Here is a 16,536-nt window from a genome sequence, read left to right as displayed (position 1 = left end):
AAAAAGGTAAATGTATCACCTAATGTCGTCATTCCTAAACTGTTTCCAGGTTCGATTTAAATAACACAAAAATGGTCTCTATCTTCAAAGGTAAAGGGTTAACCATTTAATTCAACAATGTTAATTAATTTTTCTTAAAACCTCACTAACCTTAATTAATATTGAAGCTTGCTTTACATATATGGCTTATATATATCGAACCGGGATCACTTACATTACAATACAAGTTAATAAGTTATGCAATGTCAATGATGCTCTTATATATCATTACGAGTAATTCTTAATTATGGGGTTGAATGGGCAAAGAAATTGCTACACATAAGTTTTTCAGTTAGATCAAATATAAGTGATTAAAGTTCTATTCACTGTAAGTCTGTAACTATGGGGGCGGAACTATAAAGACGCATCCCCTCCATCCAAAAAATGAGATTTTAGTTTATATTTACAATTTATATAAAACAAAAATATTCATATTCATATACATATAGTGAGTTGAATTTTATAGGTTGGAGGTCCAGCAAATCGATGGTTAAAGTTGCCTTCAATATGTCTGAATGGAAACTTTACAAAAAAAAAAAATTAAACTTGTTTTCATGGGGTTAAAATAACTTCTTTTCTTGTTTTTCATTTAAAATAATTAATAACATGTTTGTAGCGTTTGTTTAGGTATTATTTATGCAAAACTAGATTTAATCTGATTCATATTAATATTTGTTTGAACCTAGATTGACTGGTTCAGTGACGATACGGGTTTGATCGCGACATCCATTGCATCTCCTGAATTTCAGTGCGAACCTAACAAGCTCTTAACGAGCCTAAAGTGGCAATGGTTGTTCTAGAGCGAGATACATGTTTCTCATGAGCTCTAGAAGGATGGGTAGAAGTGATTATGATCACTTGCTTTTTGTATATGAGGTTGAGTGTATGTGAAGTGAATATTGTTCACTTTCAAGTTTTTGATGTGAGGCATGAATGTACGTGATCCATTTTGCATGTGGAATGAACATATGTAGTATGAACTACTCTCTGTGGTCTAATGTGATGCTCACCATATGTGTGGACAGAAGTGAATCTACTTCACTTAACCATGTATTATATGAGGATGGAAGTGTATATACTGTTGTATGATATCCATGGTGCGTTGAAATAAGGAGAGAATAAATCCCTCTTTTGTTGTATGAGATATATGACTCATATATATGAAAGAGAATGAGATGAAAGTTACTTCTCCTTGTGATATGTCCGTAGTGGGTTATTTAATTTATAGTTACCTATTTTTTCAAAGCAATATATATGATGGGCCAAAACTATTGTTTTATCATTCACTTAGGCCTTGTTCATATATATGTAATCACATACGCGATCAAGTCCCCCAAATTTAAACATAAAGAGATTTCTTTAGTATGTTTGTGTTTAAACTTATAGCCGTTTTTCTTTTCCTTGTTGATGGTTACAAACACTTTCCTATTCACTTTAGATACTTTGTCCGCTTATGGAACTTTTTTCCTATTCACTTTAGTTTACACTTGTACAACCATGGACTTGAGATACTTTGTCCGCTTATGGAACTTTTTTCCTATTCACTTTATTAGCGAGAGCTTTATTAAACAACTCATATGATTAATGATAATTATATATTGGTACATAGACCATGAAGAAGCATAATATTTTTCTTCATTTTATCACAGAGGAACATAATTTATGTCCGCCTTCTCACGGAGGAACACAATCCATATCCGCCTTCATTATCACGGAGGAACATATCCATGCCCGCCTTCATTATCACGGAGGAACATATCCATGTCCGCCTTCATTACGGAGGAACATAATCCATGCCCGCGTTATTTTTTGTCAATGTTTTAGCTATCAAATAATGACTTTGCCAATATCAAGTCCCCCAAATTCAATTGTGAAGGACTTATTGTTAGTATCTTTGCATTTGAATTTTTATTTATATTTTGCCCACGTCTGGGTTTTACAAATTTTATGACTCACGAGGATTGTCACTTCTCGATGAGAAATGCTTACCTTTTTATCCAATGAATAAAAAGATGATTAATTTTTATTTTTATTTTTTGTTTGCGTGCCGTTTCCCGGTGAGAAACCCTTACCCTTCCATCCAATGAATGTGAAGGATGAATAAAAATTTGAGTATTGAGGTAATTACCCTTTTATCACTTTGCCAATATCACTCCCCAATGAGAAGTGCATATCCTTTCATCCAATGGATGTGAAGGATGATTAAAATTTTGAGAATTAAGGTAGACACCTATTTTTTATTTTATTTATTTATTTTTTTGAGATCACTTCCTCATGAGAAGTCTAATTGTTTTCCTTAATTTTAACATAGGAGAACATAATCTATGTTCGCTTTCATCATCACGAAGTAACGTAATCCATGTCCGCCTTCTCATAGAAGAACGCAATCCATACCCGCCTCACGGAGGAACATATCCAAGGTACTGATGCAAACAATGCACCACCTAACATATTTAAGTTTAATTTTACGAAGGCTTTGATCGAACCCGAACAAGAAGTTACACCCTATTTTGTAAACCATCTAGCCGAGGACTCTAGCTTACAAAGTGCATGCCACTGAAACCAAGGCGATGGGAATTGAAGAACACCGACACACACCTCCACATGGATCATTTTCTTTTTGGTAGCCGATGGCTGTAGCAACAATGACGTATATAAAGAAAGATCGGGGTGGCTAACAATAAGGCTCGGCAAGATGACCAGAGCTTTAGCCCAGCCATAATGTCAAGAAGAGGTGGGGGAGGTGCAGTCAATATTTGAAGGTTGATGAGACTGGGACATAACCACGACAGCATGGCTACAAGCTCACTAACTTAGATAATGTTTGTTTGTTTTGAGGCACGAAGGTTTTAGGTTCAAACAATATTAATATAAAGTAAGAAGAATTCACGAAAATTTGTTAAACTTTCTTCGATTTACTATTATGTGTAATTGTGTATCCAACTCTAAATTAAACTTAATAAATTTTCAGGAATTTGAGGTATCCAACTTGAAACCTCTATTGTACATTTGTATGTAGTAAACTTTATTGTTTGACTTGCTATTGTATATTTGTATGTATTCTACTTTCATCATATTGTTATTTTCATGTATCTAACTTGAAATGTATTTGCTGTTGTATGTATTAATATTAATTGTGGGGTAAGAAAATATAGATATATACAATAAAGCTCTTTAAACTTTATACACATACTAAAATAACATAATTAAAATTTGTCACACTTACATACACCGCACCAATTGCAAACCTAAACATTCAATCGTTCGTTCTAAGAATCTAAAAAAAAAAATGAATAGACCCATAAGACTATAATTTAAATTAAAATCTCTCTTAACAACTAGTTGGATTGGGCAGCAGGGCAGGGATTACTTGGACTGGGCTGTAAGGGGTCTAGTTGCAAATTTCGAACTTGTAAGTAAGGCTGACAATTTTGACACAGAACATGTTAACACGACACGACACGACTTGTTCTTAACAGGTTTCGTGTTTGGCCTTAATAGATTTTGTGTCTTAACAGATCCGGATCCGTTAAGACCTGTTAAGATTATACATATATATAAAATACTACGAATTGATATTATGATTTGATATATGATTTTTATACTTTTTTTTGTTATTGTTTTCTTTGATTTTATATAAAATCAATTTAAGTAACATATTTTTTTTTAAACATAACTTTTTCCTTGATAATTTTTTTAAAAGTATCTGTTCCTAAGTTTTTAATTTTGGGTGTTTTTTTAATATCTATTATGCAATATTTTGAGTTTTTAACATTTGTTAGTTATAAATTATTTTTTTTGTATTTTGATATTATTTTTAGCCAATTTTTTTTGGAGAATTTTGTTTTACATATATTCTTTTGATTTTATTTTTTACTTTCTATTCACTTTTGAGTTTTTTTATGAATGTTTTTTCCTTCATGATTTTTTTAGTAAACATAAATGTCATATACCTGTATGTTGTCACGTGTCATACCATGTAAAAAGGCCGCAAAACCAGATACGGTTAACATACCAAATATTAAACAAACATGGTCTTAGATGGAGTTGATAACTTTTGAATGTGTTGTGTTATTGGCCTTAAATAGATATATTTGCGTTTTATTTCTTTCTTTAGAAGGTTTTTTAAACATTATGTTTTACGCAATTATTAATTTGGAAATAGACACATTTACAATGTTGTATTTGTGATAATGCGTGTAAAATTGCAACTGGTCATGTGATAAATGTAAAAGCATGCTACATGCTTATTCCATGCGAGACAAAAACGTGTACATCTATTATGGTTTAGGCCTGAATATTATAGCAGGCAAATATATATCGTATCTAAGAACGTTATCTATGTTTTTCCTTTAATATTCACACTTTGTGTGTCCTAATTCCTAAAGTCAATATATGTTGCATTTCTCCTTCCTATGGCATATAGAAAAAAAACTTAAGGATCTATATATTCGACTATGCACCTTTCGGCTTCTAAATTGTTTACGGGAAATAATAAATTAATTTACCGACATATTTTTGCAATATCCAATAAGTACAAGTATATTATACTACGTACATAACAGTCTAAAGGGGTGATTTTTGAATACATGCAACAACAATTGTTAGTGCATTTATCATCACCAATTTGCAATATAGAGACTAGTTCTAGTACGGTCTAAAACGGTTAGTCTAGTTCTTGGCTTTTCTTTACCATATAAAACAAGTTGAATCATTTTTGTATCTATATATAACGCTAACAAAGATAAAATCGCATACTCACAAGCTTTTTTATAAGTTATAGGATATAGCCAATTATAATTAACTAGTCTAGCAATTTATTTAAAGACTTTCTATACACTTTAATTCGATAAATCGCATACTTATGTTTCTCACCTTTATTTGAAACTTATTTTTTTAAATATATAGCATAAAAGTGACGTTTAGCGTTTGGCACATGTGAGATGTGATAGGTATTCTTGTTTAATTTGTTTTTTTTTAACGGCATTTTAATATACTCATACTTAAATTACACGCATGTCTGAGATGAAATCCAGAACTATTGAAAAATCCCTATTAATCCACTCCCATAAATGTGTGAAGTGAGACTCGATCCAGGTATATGTGGGAAGTGAGACTCGATTCAGGACTCTTGATAGGTATTCTTGTTTAATTTGTTTTTTTTTAAACGGCATTTTAATATACCCCTACTTCTAAATTACATGCATGTCTGGGATGAAATCCATGACTCTTAAAAAATCCCTATTAATCCACCCCCATTAAAGTTGATTACGTCTATTAAGTACATACCGATAAAGCGTAAAGAATGCGCTGTTTTTTTCCACCACCATTATAGAACTTTTATATATTTATAGATATATGTATATTTACACATATATGTATTACATTAATACATCATTTACATATTTATTTAGCTAAATTTTTGTATTTGTTGTCTAAAATATTATCAATTTTATTAACTTTCTTTCACAATCTATTATTAGTTTTGGATATTCTAAATAATGTTCTTATATATATATATATATATATATATATATACTCCTTTTAAAAAAAATTGTTAACTTTGTTTAAAATATTTATCAAATATATTAGTAATCTTTATATTAAATAAAAGAACATTGTTATAACATAATCATTTTTAAAAATAGCTTATTTGTCACTTCTTAATTCTTTTCTAAAATTTAGTGTTTTTCTATTTAAATTATTTATAATGTCATAAACACTTTCCTTTTTAAACTTTATTGCATTTTTATTTTTATTAATTTTAATGTTATTTTTTTTAAAAGGCTTTTATTTTCTTTTAAAAACTCTAATAATTTATACATGTTCATCATCTAAATAATTTTATCATAATATATTTTTAAGTTATCTCAATATTATGCGGGTTAATAAGATAATTATAAGGTATAATATTTCAAGGTTATGAGTACCATTGGATTTTCACAAGGCGAAAATACGTTTTTATAAAACTTTTATTATTATGCCCGGGTTAAACCCGGATAATTAGCTAGTATCATATAGAAGATATTTTAAGTAATAAATCATGATACTTTTGAATAGAAACTTGCATTGCATAAATATAGCGTTAGAAAAAAGTAATTCAAAATTAGATATGATGCATATTTATTTATAAAACAAAATATTAATGTAGTTAAAAACTATTATACCTAGAAAAATTAATTAATACAATGTAAATTGACTATTATAATTAAGAACTTAAATTTCATATTAGCATAACTTTAATAAATGGTTAACCGAATAAACCGAAATTAACTGACTTTTTCGGGTAACCGATTTGCGGGTAACTGAAACTAATGGTGTAAGTCCCAACTAATAATAGATGAGTATTGAAGACACCTCTATGTCAATGGTGAGATAACTTTGCAATACGTTCACTGTATCTGGACGTGACCAGTTACAGTGAACAGTATACCAGGTTACTGGAAGTTTACTTATTAAGGTGACAAATGTAAATAAGTAAATATAGCGTTAGAAAAAAGTAATTCAAAATTAGATATGATGCATATTTATTTATAAAACAAAATATTAATGTAGTTAAAAACTATTATACCTAGAAAAATTAATTAATACAATGTAAATTGACTATTATAATTAAGAACTTAAATTTCATATTAGCATAACTTTAATAAATGGTTAACCGAATAAACCGAAATTAACTGACTTTTTCGGGTAACCGATTTGCGGGTAACTGAAACTAATGGTGTAAGTCCCAACTAATAATAGATGAGTATTGAAGACACCTCTATGTCAATGGTGAGATAACTTTGCAATACGTTCACTGTATCTGGACGTGACCAGTTACAGTGAACAGTATACCAGGTTACTGGAAGTTTACTTATTAAGGTGACAAATGTAAATAAGTAAATACAAAGCAATAAAGTAAAGTACTTATAAAGTAAATTGGTGAGACAATATGTAATTTTCAAGTGTATTTTATTTATTAACTTTAAATAAAATACAAGGTTGTTGCGGAACCAAGATAATACCAAGGTTGCGGAAGTCGTTAATCATTCCCGGGTCGGTCGACAAGTGAGTTGGGAGTACTCGGGTGTATACGGAGACTCAGGTGTCAAAGTGGCCAAGTCGGAGAGTACTCGAAATAATCGGCCGACTCGGGTCGACTCGACACCTTACCTTATAGCGAGTACTCAGAGAGTACTTGGCTCTACTCGGTAAGTTTTACAACAGTGGATAATACACGAATGCAAATATCCTAACAACCTATGAAATACAATTGATCTATACTTGGAAATTCTCTTAACAATCAAAACACTTAAAGTTATGAAATTTTTTTTTTGCGGATTGAGAGAATATTGCACAAGTCACCAAGAATACTGCAATGTATGAATATGCCAAATTGTTTCTTGATTGTGAAAATACCTCTATTTATAGACAAAGTTGGCATTGGGATTTCAAATTTGTCGTATAGATATGCTTGACAGCATTTAAGGAAACAAGTCAAATTCCTTTAAGATGCTTGATAAGGTAAGTCAAAATGTTACTTTATCCAACCTGCTTTATGCACTTTTTTCCACTTTAATCATAGACAAATGATATTGTTTATATAAAGCTGCATAAAGCAAAAAGTTCTTCCTCGTAATCAATGTAAAGCATTGTAAAGGCTTTAAACCGATGCTCTCTAGTTTCTATCTGAATAGAATGTTAACTGGTCTTCGCCGCCATTGTCACTCTCCATCTTCCACTTGTTGTCTTCGACTTCAATTGGAATGTCTTCAGGTTTGATCAGATCTGAACTGGAGGAAGTCTTCAGTTGCATTAACTGTACATTGCAACTGGACTTCTATATTTCTGGACAAATCTTCCGGTCTCCAGATACAACTGGAGACTAGTCAGTTTTAGTCAAAACTACACCTAACAAATGGTTCAAAATTTCTAACTAACCTAACCGAACCGAACCGAAAAACAAAAAACGGTTCAAAATTTCTAGATAACCGAATCGAACCGTTTATTGCCTTAAGTTTAACCACTAGCATCATATTTAGGGTGAACTAGGTTGGATAAACACTAACATCAAATTTGCTGCAGTATTATTAATAGTCTAAGGTGGCTTGATTTAAAATATAGACAACTAAATATACTAGGGACAATATACTAAAGGGATATTTGGTACGAGTGAATCAAAGAGAATGAAAATATAATAGAGAATGAATATAGTGAGAAAGAAAATGAGTATTTGGAAAGAGAATAGATTCCGTCGTTTGCTACAAGCAAAGAATGAATATATAAAAAATACAAAATTTTAAATAAATATTAAATTTAATACATATAACATCATTAAGAAATTTTTTTTTTTCTATTCTCATCCATTATCTGCAATTTATAGAGTATGGAGTGAATATGATCGATTATCACTTCTCGATTCTTTTTCACATTCTCCGTTACAACTAAACATGAGAAATTTTTCTCATTCACTTTCCACCATTTTCATTCCATTGTACCATGCTTTAGATATAGATAAACTAATCGACATATACATATAGATATCTAATGCAATATTTCATGCTTGTCGGGACCAAACGGAACTTTCGGGATTTGCTTTAGATTTCCCGGTATCGGCACAACTTGGTACCGGTCTCGTAAAGCACCAAAAACGGATACCGGTCCCAGTCTCATTTGAGATTTGATACCATTTTTTGATATCGATATTAAGACGGATCAGGATTGGGGAAAAATGGCTCATCCCTACTAATAACTAAATGACCTCGGAATTTAATGGTATTATTACATGATGACAAAAAAGAAAAAAAAATGCTGGTCGTAACGGCTTACATCATCCACAAGCCACTATCATCGTCTACTCATAAGTTACATGATGCCTCACTAAAGCGGCGACACATATCAACTTTCTCATTTGGACTTCTCTTGTTTTTTTGTTTTCTTGTACTTTCGAATTCAATATCAATTTGGTTATTGTTTTGAGAATTTTTTAAGAGTGAATAATTTGTAAAACTTAGACGGTAAACGACGGCTGCTTCATAACAATCTATTTAATATTAAAATAACTCTAAAGATGAATAATGTAATTATACAAACACCATATATCCATAAAAATGAATAATAATGACATTTAGACATTAATATTAGTCTTCAAAACGAGACCCACACCTTCATGACAATCGATTAACATTAGAATAAAATTATCACAAAAAAAACAATAATCACAAAAATGCCACAAATGAATAGTGACAAACGATAATATTTATCCTCAAAACGAATTGAAGAAGGCTACATAGAAATACAAATACAAATAGAAGTTCCCATGTCCATCTCTAATATAAAAATTCCTCTATATAACCAAATCTTTGTTCCTCTTCACAATCACCTCACGTAAGAAAAAGAAAGATACTCTAAAAATTAGATAGTAATTAAAAAAAAATGGCCACCAATGGTGGTCGAGTTGAAGAGGAACCAACAACATTAGTACCCTTATTGAATCATACATCTTCAAATGTAAGCTTGGTCTCAAAATCATCCACCGACCATGAACTTGATCAATCGCTTCAAAAGCGATTTTTAGTAGAATCAAAGAAACTATGGCACATAGTTGGCCCTGCCATCTTCAGCCGAATCGCTTCGTATTCCATGTTTGTCATCACTCAAGCTTTTGCTGGTCATCTTGGTGATCTTGAACTTGCAGCCATCTCCATTGCCACCAGTGTCATCGTTGGCTTCGACTTTGGCCTCTTGGTACGCTCATAAATCTTTTTCCTTATAAGTCATTTTTAAATTTACTATATATTATTAAGTCATATATACCAACTAGCGTTTTTTCAACAATCATTTTCAAATGACTTAAATAAGTAATTATATAATTAAGTTACTTATACAAGGGATTCTGAAATTGATTTATTAAGACAGATTATCTAGCTTAATTATAACGTTTAATTTATTCCCAAAATAGTTATAATAATAAGGTTTTAGAATTTGTTATACAATTTCGTATCTAAATAAAATAAGCAATTTCAATTCATATAGTCACTTTGAACTTCTTTCTTTATTAAAACAATTTTGATACGGTTTTTATCTACAATACAATCCCGATATAAACAGTTTTACCTCTAATTAAAAAGTTTTGAATTTAAATAACTTTTACACCCCATTTGTAATGGATTTCTATATGATCTTTCATTAATTCATGTGGCGTATATATATTGATATTGATGTATGTATATATATAGTTGGGGATGGCAAGTGCTTTAGAAACATTGTGTGGACAAGCATATGGAGCAAAAAACTATCGAATGTTAGGCATATATCTACAACGTTCATGGATTGTACTATTTCTATGTTGTATACTAATTTTGCCCTTATACATATTCGCCTCACCCGTACTAAAACTACTCGGACAACCCGCGGACATATCGGAACTTTCGGGCATAGTCGCAATGAGCTTCATTCCACTTCATTTTAGCCTATGTTTTCAGTTCCCGTTACAAAGGTTTCTTCAAAGTCAACTTAAAACATACGTCATTGCTTGGGTGTCCTTAGGGGCGTTGATTGTTCATTCGATTATGAGTTGGCTTGTTGTGTCGCGGTTTCAATTAGGACTTGTTGGGACCGTTGTCACGTTGAATATTTCGTGGTGGTTGATCGTGTTCGGGTTGTTTGCTTATACTGTTTTCGGTGGTTGCCCGGATACTTGGACCGGATTCTCGATGGAAGCCTTTTCTGGACTTTGGGCCTTTGTCAAACTCTCGGCTGCTTCTGGTGTCATGTTATGGTAATATATAAATTCCTTCTTAAAATAAACATTTCTAAAGTTTTTATATATATTTCCTTAATTTCGGTTTTAATAAGGAAATATCTACTAATATGTCAGTTTTTTTAAACGTATGTCCAAAACATATAGTAAGTAATTAACTTAATTATTTTGTTTTTTGGAACGTCCAAAACCTTTAATATGACATTTTATTTTATTTTTTTTTTTGTATTTTAGCTTGCATTTAATAATGAGTTTAGTTAATATATAAGTTAAAATTCATAAGAGAAAGCTTTTTCACTATATAATAAAGTAAGTATATATTCTAAAAAACATTTTTTTAGAATGTGAAAGCCTAATGTCTTTTCTACCTCTACTTTTCTTCTTATTATGTGACTATGTGTATACATTTTTTTAATTTTAATTTATATGGCTGTGTTTTTTTTGGGATATGAATGAAAATGCAGTTTGGAGAATTGGTACTACAGAATATTGATAGTGATGACAGGAAACTTGGAGAACGCAAAAATTGCAGTAGATGCTCTGTCCATATGGTAACCCACTATGTCTTTTTCTTCTTCATTCTACTATATATTTTTTTGACGATTTATATAGATATTTTTAAAGATATAAGATTAGCTTTAGCTGGTAACGAAGTACAAATCCGCACACTTTATATAATCACAATTGTTGAATTACAGAGGCATGTCACACATTACAAACAGGATTATGTGTTAATTCAAGCTTGGACTTTAATAAAAAATCAAATAAGTAACAGAAGATTTCACACCCCAAAGCCACCAATTAAGTATACTATGTGTCTAAATTTCAACACACATATTAAAATAAGAAATCATGTTACACAATAGACAAAAAGAAAAAAACCCAAAGATTAATTATTTAGTTAAATCATACAAGATTACAAAATGCCAAGACGTAAATGCCAAAGTAACACCCCATAACCATATGGCAATAAAGATAATAAAAGGACATAAATGGTCTCATATAAGACCGAAATGAGCAAGACGTTTCTTTTCCATGACACGCTAAAAAGCGCGTGTAACGCCCCTGAAACGTTCCGGAAACACCTTCCAGAAACACCTGTTATATTGCCCGCACGGGCTTTCCAAGCAAAAAAAAATGCTCTCCTTGTTCAATTTTGGACTCCCCTCACACCACCACTTTCCTTTGACACATTTTGGAGTTTCCTATTGGTCATTTTTTAAAAATTATATAATTAGAGTGATGAGAAACTATTCGCTCTAAAAGAAACTCCACATGACTGCTTATGAGTTCTAGAGGTTCTCATAACTCTTCACTCCCCATGGCCTAACAAGTTACAACCATATTTAATTGGGGAGTGTCGTCGACAGAATTTCATGATTTCGGATGAATCATATCAAAAATTTTCACATCAATGCTATTAAATTGTTTTTGTTATGATACAACAACCAAATAAGTTCTTACGTACGTTTTATATGCAACCAACTAGTACAAAATGAAACCACCTACCTCTTTTGCTTGATGAGAAAAGTCCACAAAAATCTGACCAACGTCTGAATTTTATCACACACTTTGACCACATATGAATATATTCTTGTCGTTATTGAATCATCAAAAGTAGTGATATTCATACTATTATCGTTGATAGTTTTATCACAAAATATCATAGTTTATGATACCAAAAACTGTTCAACATATATATGCTGTTAATCAAAATATTAAAAATCATAATGCAAATATCATTATCCATTACAAGATGAAATACAACAAAATGGTCCGTATATAACTAATTGCCACTAAATTTTATTATCCTTGATGCATTAAACTTTAAGCCATCACAAAAAAAAAAAATCACTCGTTTCATATTCTATCTAAAAAATATATGTTTATATATATTTTCTTCTTTAAATATATGTCTATTTACAGATACTAATGTATTTGTTAACTTTGTCATTTTATACTGCATATATCTTTTTGCTACATAAAAATTATCAAAATAGTATAGTTATTTTGCTACTATGAAATTATCTCTAAATTAAACTTTGTGCCATTCTTTAAAAAAAAAAAAAAAAAAAAAAAAAACCAACTTTGTCTCACTAACTCGTTTTAAGACAGAGTAATGTTAAAAATAAATAATATATAAAAAATTGACACATGGAGTATTTATAGTGATTTACCAAATCTTTGTGTAGGGCATGTATTTAGAGCGCAAGTTATATAATAAGTGCACAATACGAGTATTAATTAAGATCACCTAAACTTGACCTTCCCTTAACCCCACACTTGTTAATTCGTCTATGTGATCAGCACCCCTTGATTCACACATTTGTTTTGCAAGTTTACTACCTTGAATTAGGATATGTCAAACCCGAATAATTAATCTGAATTCTTCGAATTGAGATTCTTTCATGTTCACTAATATTTATGATTATTATTATTATTTTAAATATAAGCAAATACCAAAACAATGACATTATCATAAACGACCTTTATTTCAAAATATGAAAAGGTGACGTACAAGAAAAGGATTTGTCATCCTGGATTTTCTGAAACAACTAAGTTGCAAAAAAAAAAAAAAGTGTTTTTCCTGTTTGTCCCGATGCCATGTCGTTTTGGGCCTTTTGGCTTTATATGGCCATAATTGTATGGTTGCAAGTTTGCAACTTTCAATTATTGGTCAAATATGTACCATACTCCATCATCTCATCTAATCTATCGGTTTGTGTTTCTACATGACTAATACGGAGTACTATCTATATATAGCTCGAACATCTATACGTGACTAATACGGAGTACTATCTAAAACACCGTTTATACGCTAAATATAGACTTATATACTGCGTACGATAGCGCTAATTACGGTCAAAACCTAGCATTAGTTACAGTCGAAGTCTAATAAGTCTGTCAAGTACTCAAGTATAGGCCTATACGAGGTATTTATTTAGATAAAGAAGTGTCTCTAGAGTATACCCATCTATAATGTAACAATATTAATGGGATGTGGTATATGAGTTTTAAAGGACATACACAAAATTATGATACATAATCACGACTGCAAGCAAATGAGCCTTTGGTCTAGTAGTTCAAGGGAAATGGGAAGTTTAATTTGTCTCTTTAAAAGTATCGGGTTCAAATTCAGGTATTGACGTTTAATTACTAATATGGGAAAAGCTAACTAATATTTGCCGTAAAACAAAAATCATAATGACACAAGTAGTAAGTAATTTTAACGACTTGATAATTATTTTCAATTTTTTTTGTGTAGCATGTCGATTAATGGCTTCGAACTGATGATCCCTCTTGGATTCTTTGCTGGAACCGGGTATGTACACAATTTAACATACTCTCTTCATTCTCTTTAAATATGTAAAACAAATTTATCATCAAGATCGAACACATAAAAGTTGCATATTATTGTTGCAAATATGTATCTTACTAACATATGATGCTTGTATGATTTGTGATACAGAGTTAGAGTTGCAAATGAGTTAGGAGCAGGGAATGGAAAAGGGGCTAGATTTGCGACAATAGTTTCAGTTACAACGTCTACAGTTATAGGCCTCTTTTTCTGGCTCTTGATCATGTTGTTCCACAACGAGCTAGCGTTAATTTTCACGACTAGTGAACCTGTTTTGGAGGCTGTAAGCAAGCTTTCGCTTCTCTTGGCCTTTACTATCCTCTTGAATAGTGTTCAACCCGTTCTTTCAGGTAAAACACCCTTGAAATATTTAAAATTGGCCCTTAATATATACATCAAAACACATAGGTCATAAAGTTACAAGAATATGTATGTGGATATTACTAATTTGTTGGTTTTGATCTATTATAGGTGTTGCGGTTGGATCCGGATGGCAATCTTATGTGGCATACATCAACATAGGTTGCTACTATCTGATAGGACTCCCCATTGGCTTCGCAATGGGATGGCTTTTCGATCTTGGAGTCATGGTACACATCATTTATCCAATTCTCCTCTTATTCCAACTTTTCTCGTTTGCAACTGTTGAATCAATCTAAAGATCATATCTAACAATTTCATCGGTTAATTATTCTTTCAGGGTATATGGGCTGGCATGATTTTCGGAGGAACTGCATTTCAAACAGTCGTGTTGGCTATCATTACAAGCCGTTGCGATTGGGAAAAAGAGGTTAGCTAATTAAACCCAATACTTACAATGCTTTTAGGAATTTTAACTCTACTGAAATGATCTTAATTACTTTGTTTTTTGTTTCTAATCTTTGTTAGGCACAAAGAGCAAGTACACATGTAAAGAAATGGGCAGTTGTTCATTGAAAAGACAAGTTCCTTATCTCAATTTGGTTTAACCAAAATTTTGGTACCAATGAATTCTTTACTTGTATTAATATAATGTTCATTATTTATGCTTTTTGGCATCATCACATGTAATCTTGAAATGATTGAAAAAATTTCGTTGAAAAGATGCGGCCTTTTCATTTTTTGGTCATTTACTTTTGTAGTACCACGTCTTCCAAATGGTCCATTTGATTGTGACACTCGAAATGTAACCTAAATTTGGTCCAAGTATATGACAAAGCATTTACTAGATTACATTTATGATATATATTACAAATTTACAACTGTTGAATGATTGAGCTAAACAACACCTATAAAAGTATCCCACAAAACAGGAAACTCGAAAGCGATACCAAATTAGCATAAATGCTACTTAGCTTTTAGCCTTATTTTCAACTAGATGGTGCAGCGGTACCATTTAAAAAACGATAGTTAAGTGTGGTGATGATGGATACGGAAGGCGATGGTCGGGGTGTCGGTGATGATGGACGCTGTCACACTGAAAAGGGAGACAAAGAAGTGGTGTGAAGTGAACGTGCAGTATGTTACTTATTTTAGGGTTATGGGTAATTTAGGGATATTGTAAAAAGTGTTTAAAGTCTTAAACTTTATTCTCTTTATGAGGGTTTATAGATTTGGTACAGCGCCTGTAATTCTTTTGGTCTATTGTCAATTATCAATCGACGTTATTATTACGGGTCCAAGCAAGTTTCTAAACGGGTCGGACGACTCAACAAGAGGAAGTAGTTGAGAGACTAACTGATTTGAGTTGATTTAGGCGTGTTTATTTAAATACTTAATAAAATAATCATGATTTAATAAAAATAGTTAATCTATTAATTTATCAATAATGTTTGTTTTTTTAACTTAATAAACGAAAAAATAACTATATTGATTTAATTTATACATACATGATTTATTCATTCAGACACTTTATCAATTCAGTCACTTAATGATTAAATAAACAAATTGTTAGTAATTTAAGTCGGAACCATTTTTTTTTTCTTTTTACCCCATCGACATTTTTATAAAACAACAATGATAGTGTATCTGCAAAACTGCAAATTGTCTAATTAAAATAATAGGATTTCAAGTTGAAGGATTTAACATAGTACTCATTATAAAAAATAATCAAACAACATTATAAACTTATTACTAGAAAATACAAAATCAGCCAAAAGTATTATATACAATTGTCAAGCAGAATAAAAATGAAATTGAAGCAACATGGTGAAGGATATATATGCGATTAAAAGGAAACAAAAGAAAAAAGGAAAGTTCAAACAAACTAACCTGTTAATCTGTTATTGTGCTTGTAGCGTTGTGGGAAGCCACATATAGCAAATTGAGAAGACTCAAAAGACTTGTTAAGGACTTAACTAGACATCCAATTGGTGGTTATGGACAGAATAGTACAATTGGGCCTATTGGCAGCACT

General features: G+C 31.2%; 1 protein-coding gene across 1 annotated transcript; it reads left to right on the top strand.

Annotated features, from left to right (window-relative positions):
- Positions 1 to 9,383: 9,383 nt before the first annotated feature.
- On the top strand, positions 9,384 to 15,249 carry LOC122606009 (protein DETOXIFICATION 27-like). The gene is made up of 8 exons (XM_043778978.1): positions 9,384 to 9,768; positions 10,260 to 10,801; positions 11,248 to 11,334; positions 14,049 to 14,105; positions 14,253 to 14,491; positions 14,613 to 14,731; positions 14,842 to 14,931; positions 15,030 to 15,249. Exons 1-8 carry the CDS (start codon positions 9,457 to 9,459, stop codon positions 15,075 to 15,077), a joined length of 1,494 nt encoding a protein of 497 aa, XP_043634913.1. The 5' UTR covers positions 9,384 to 9,456; the 3' UTR covers positions 15,078 to 15,249.
- The last annotated feature ends 1,287 nt before the right edge of the window (positions 15,250 to 16,536 follow it).

Source organism: Erigeron canadensis, chromosome 6 (genome assembly GCF_010389155.1).
Source record: "Erigeron canadensis isolate Cc75 chromosome 6, C_canadensis_v1, whole genome shotgun sequence".
Classification (NCBI taxonomy): domain Eukaryota; kingdom Viridiplantae; phylum Streptophyta; class Magnoliopsida; order Asterales; family Asteraceae; genus Erigeron; species Erigeron canadensis.
This window is presented reverse-complemented; position numbering and strand designations above follow the sequence as displayed.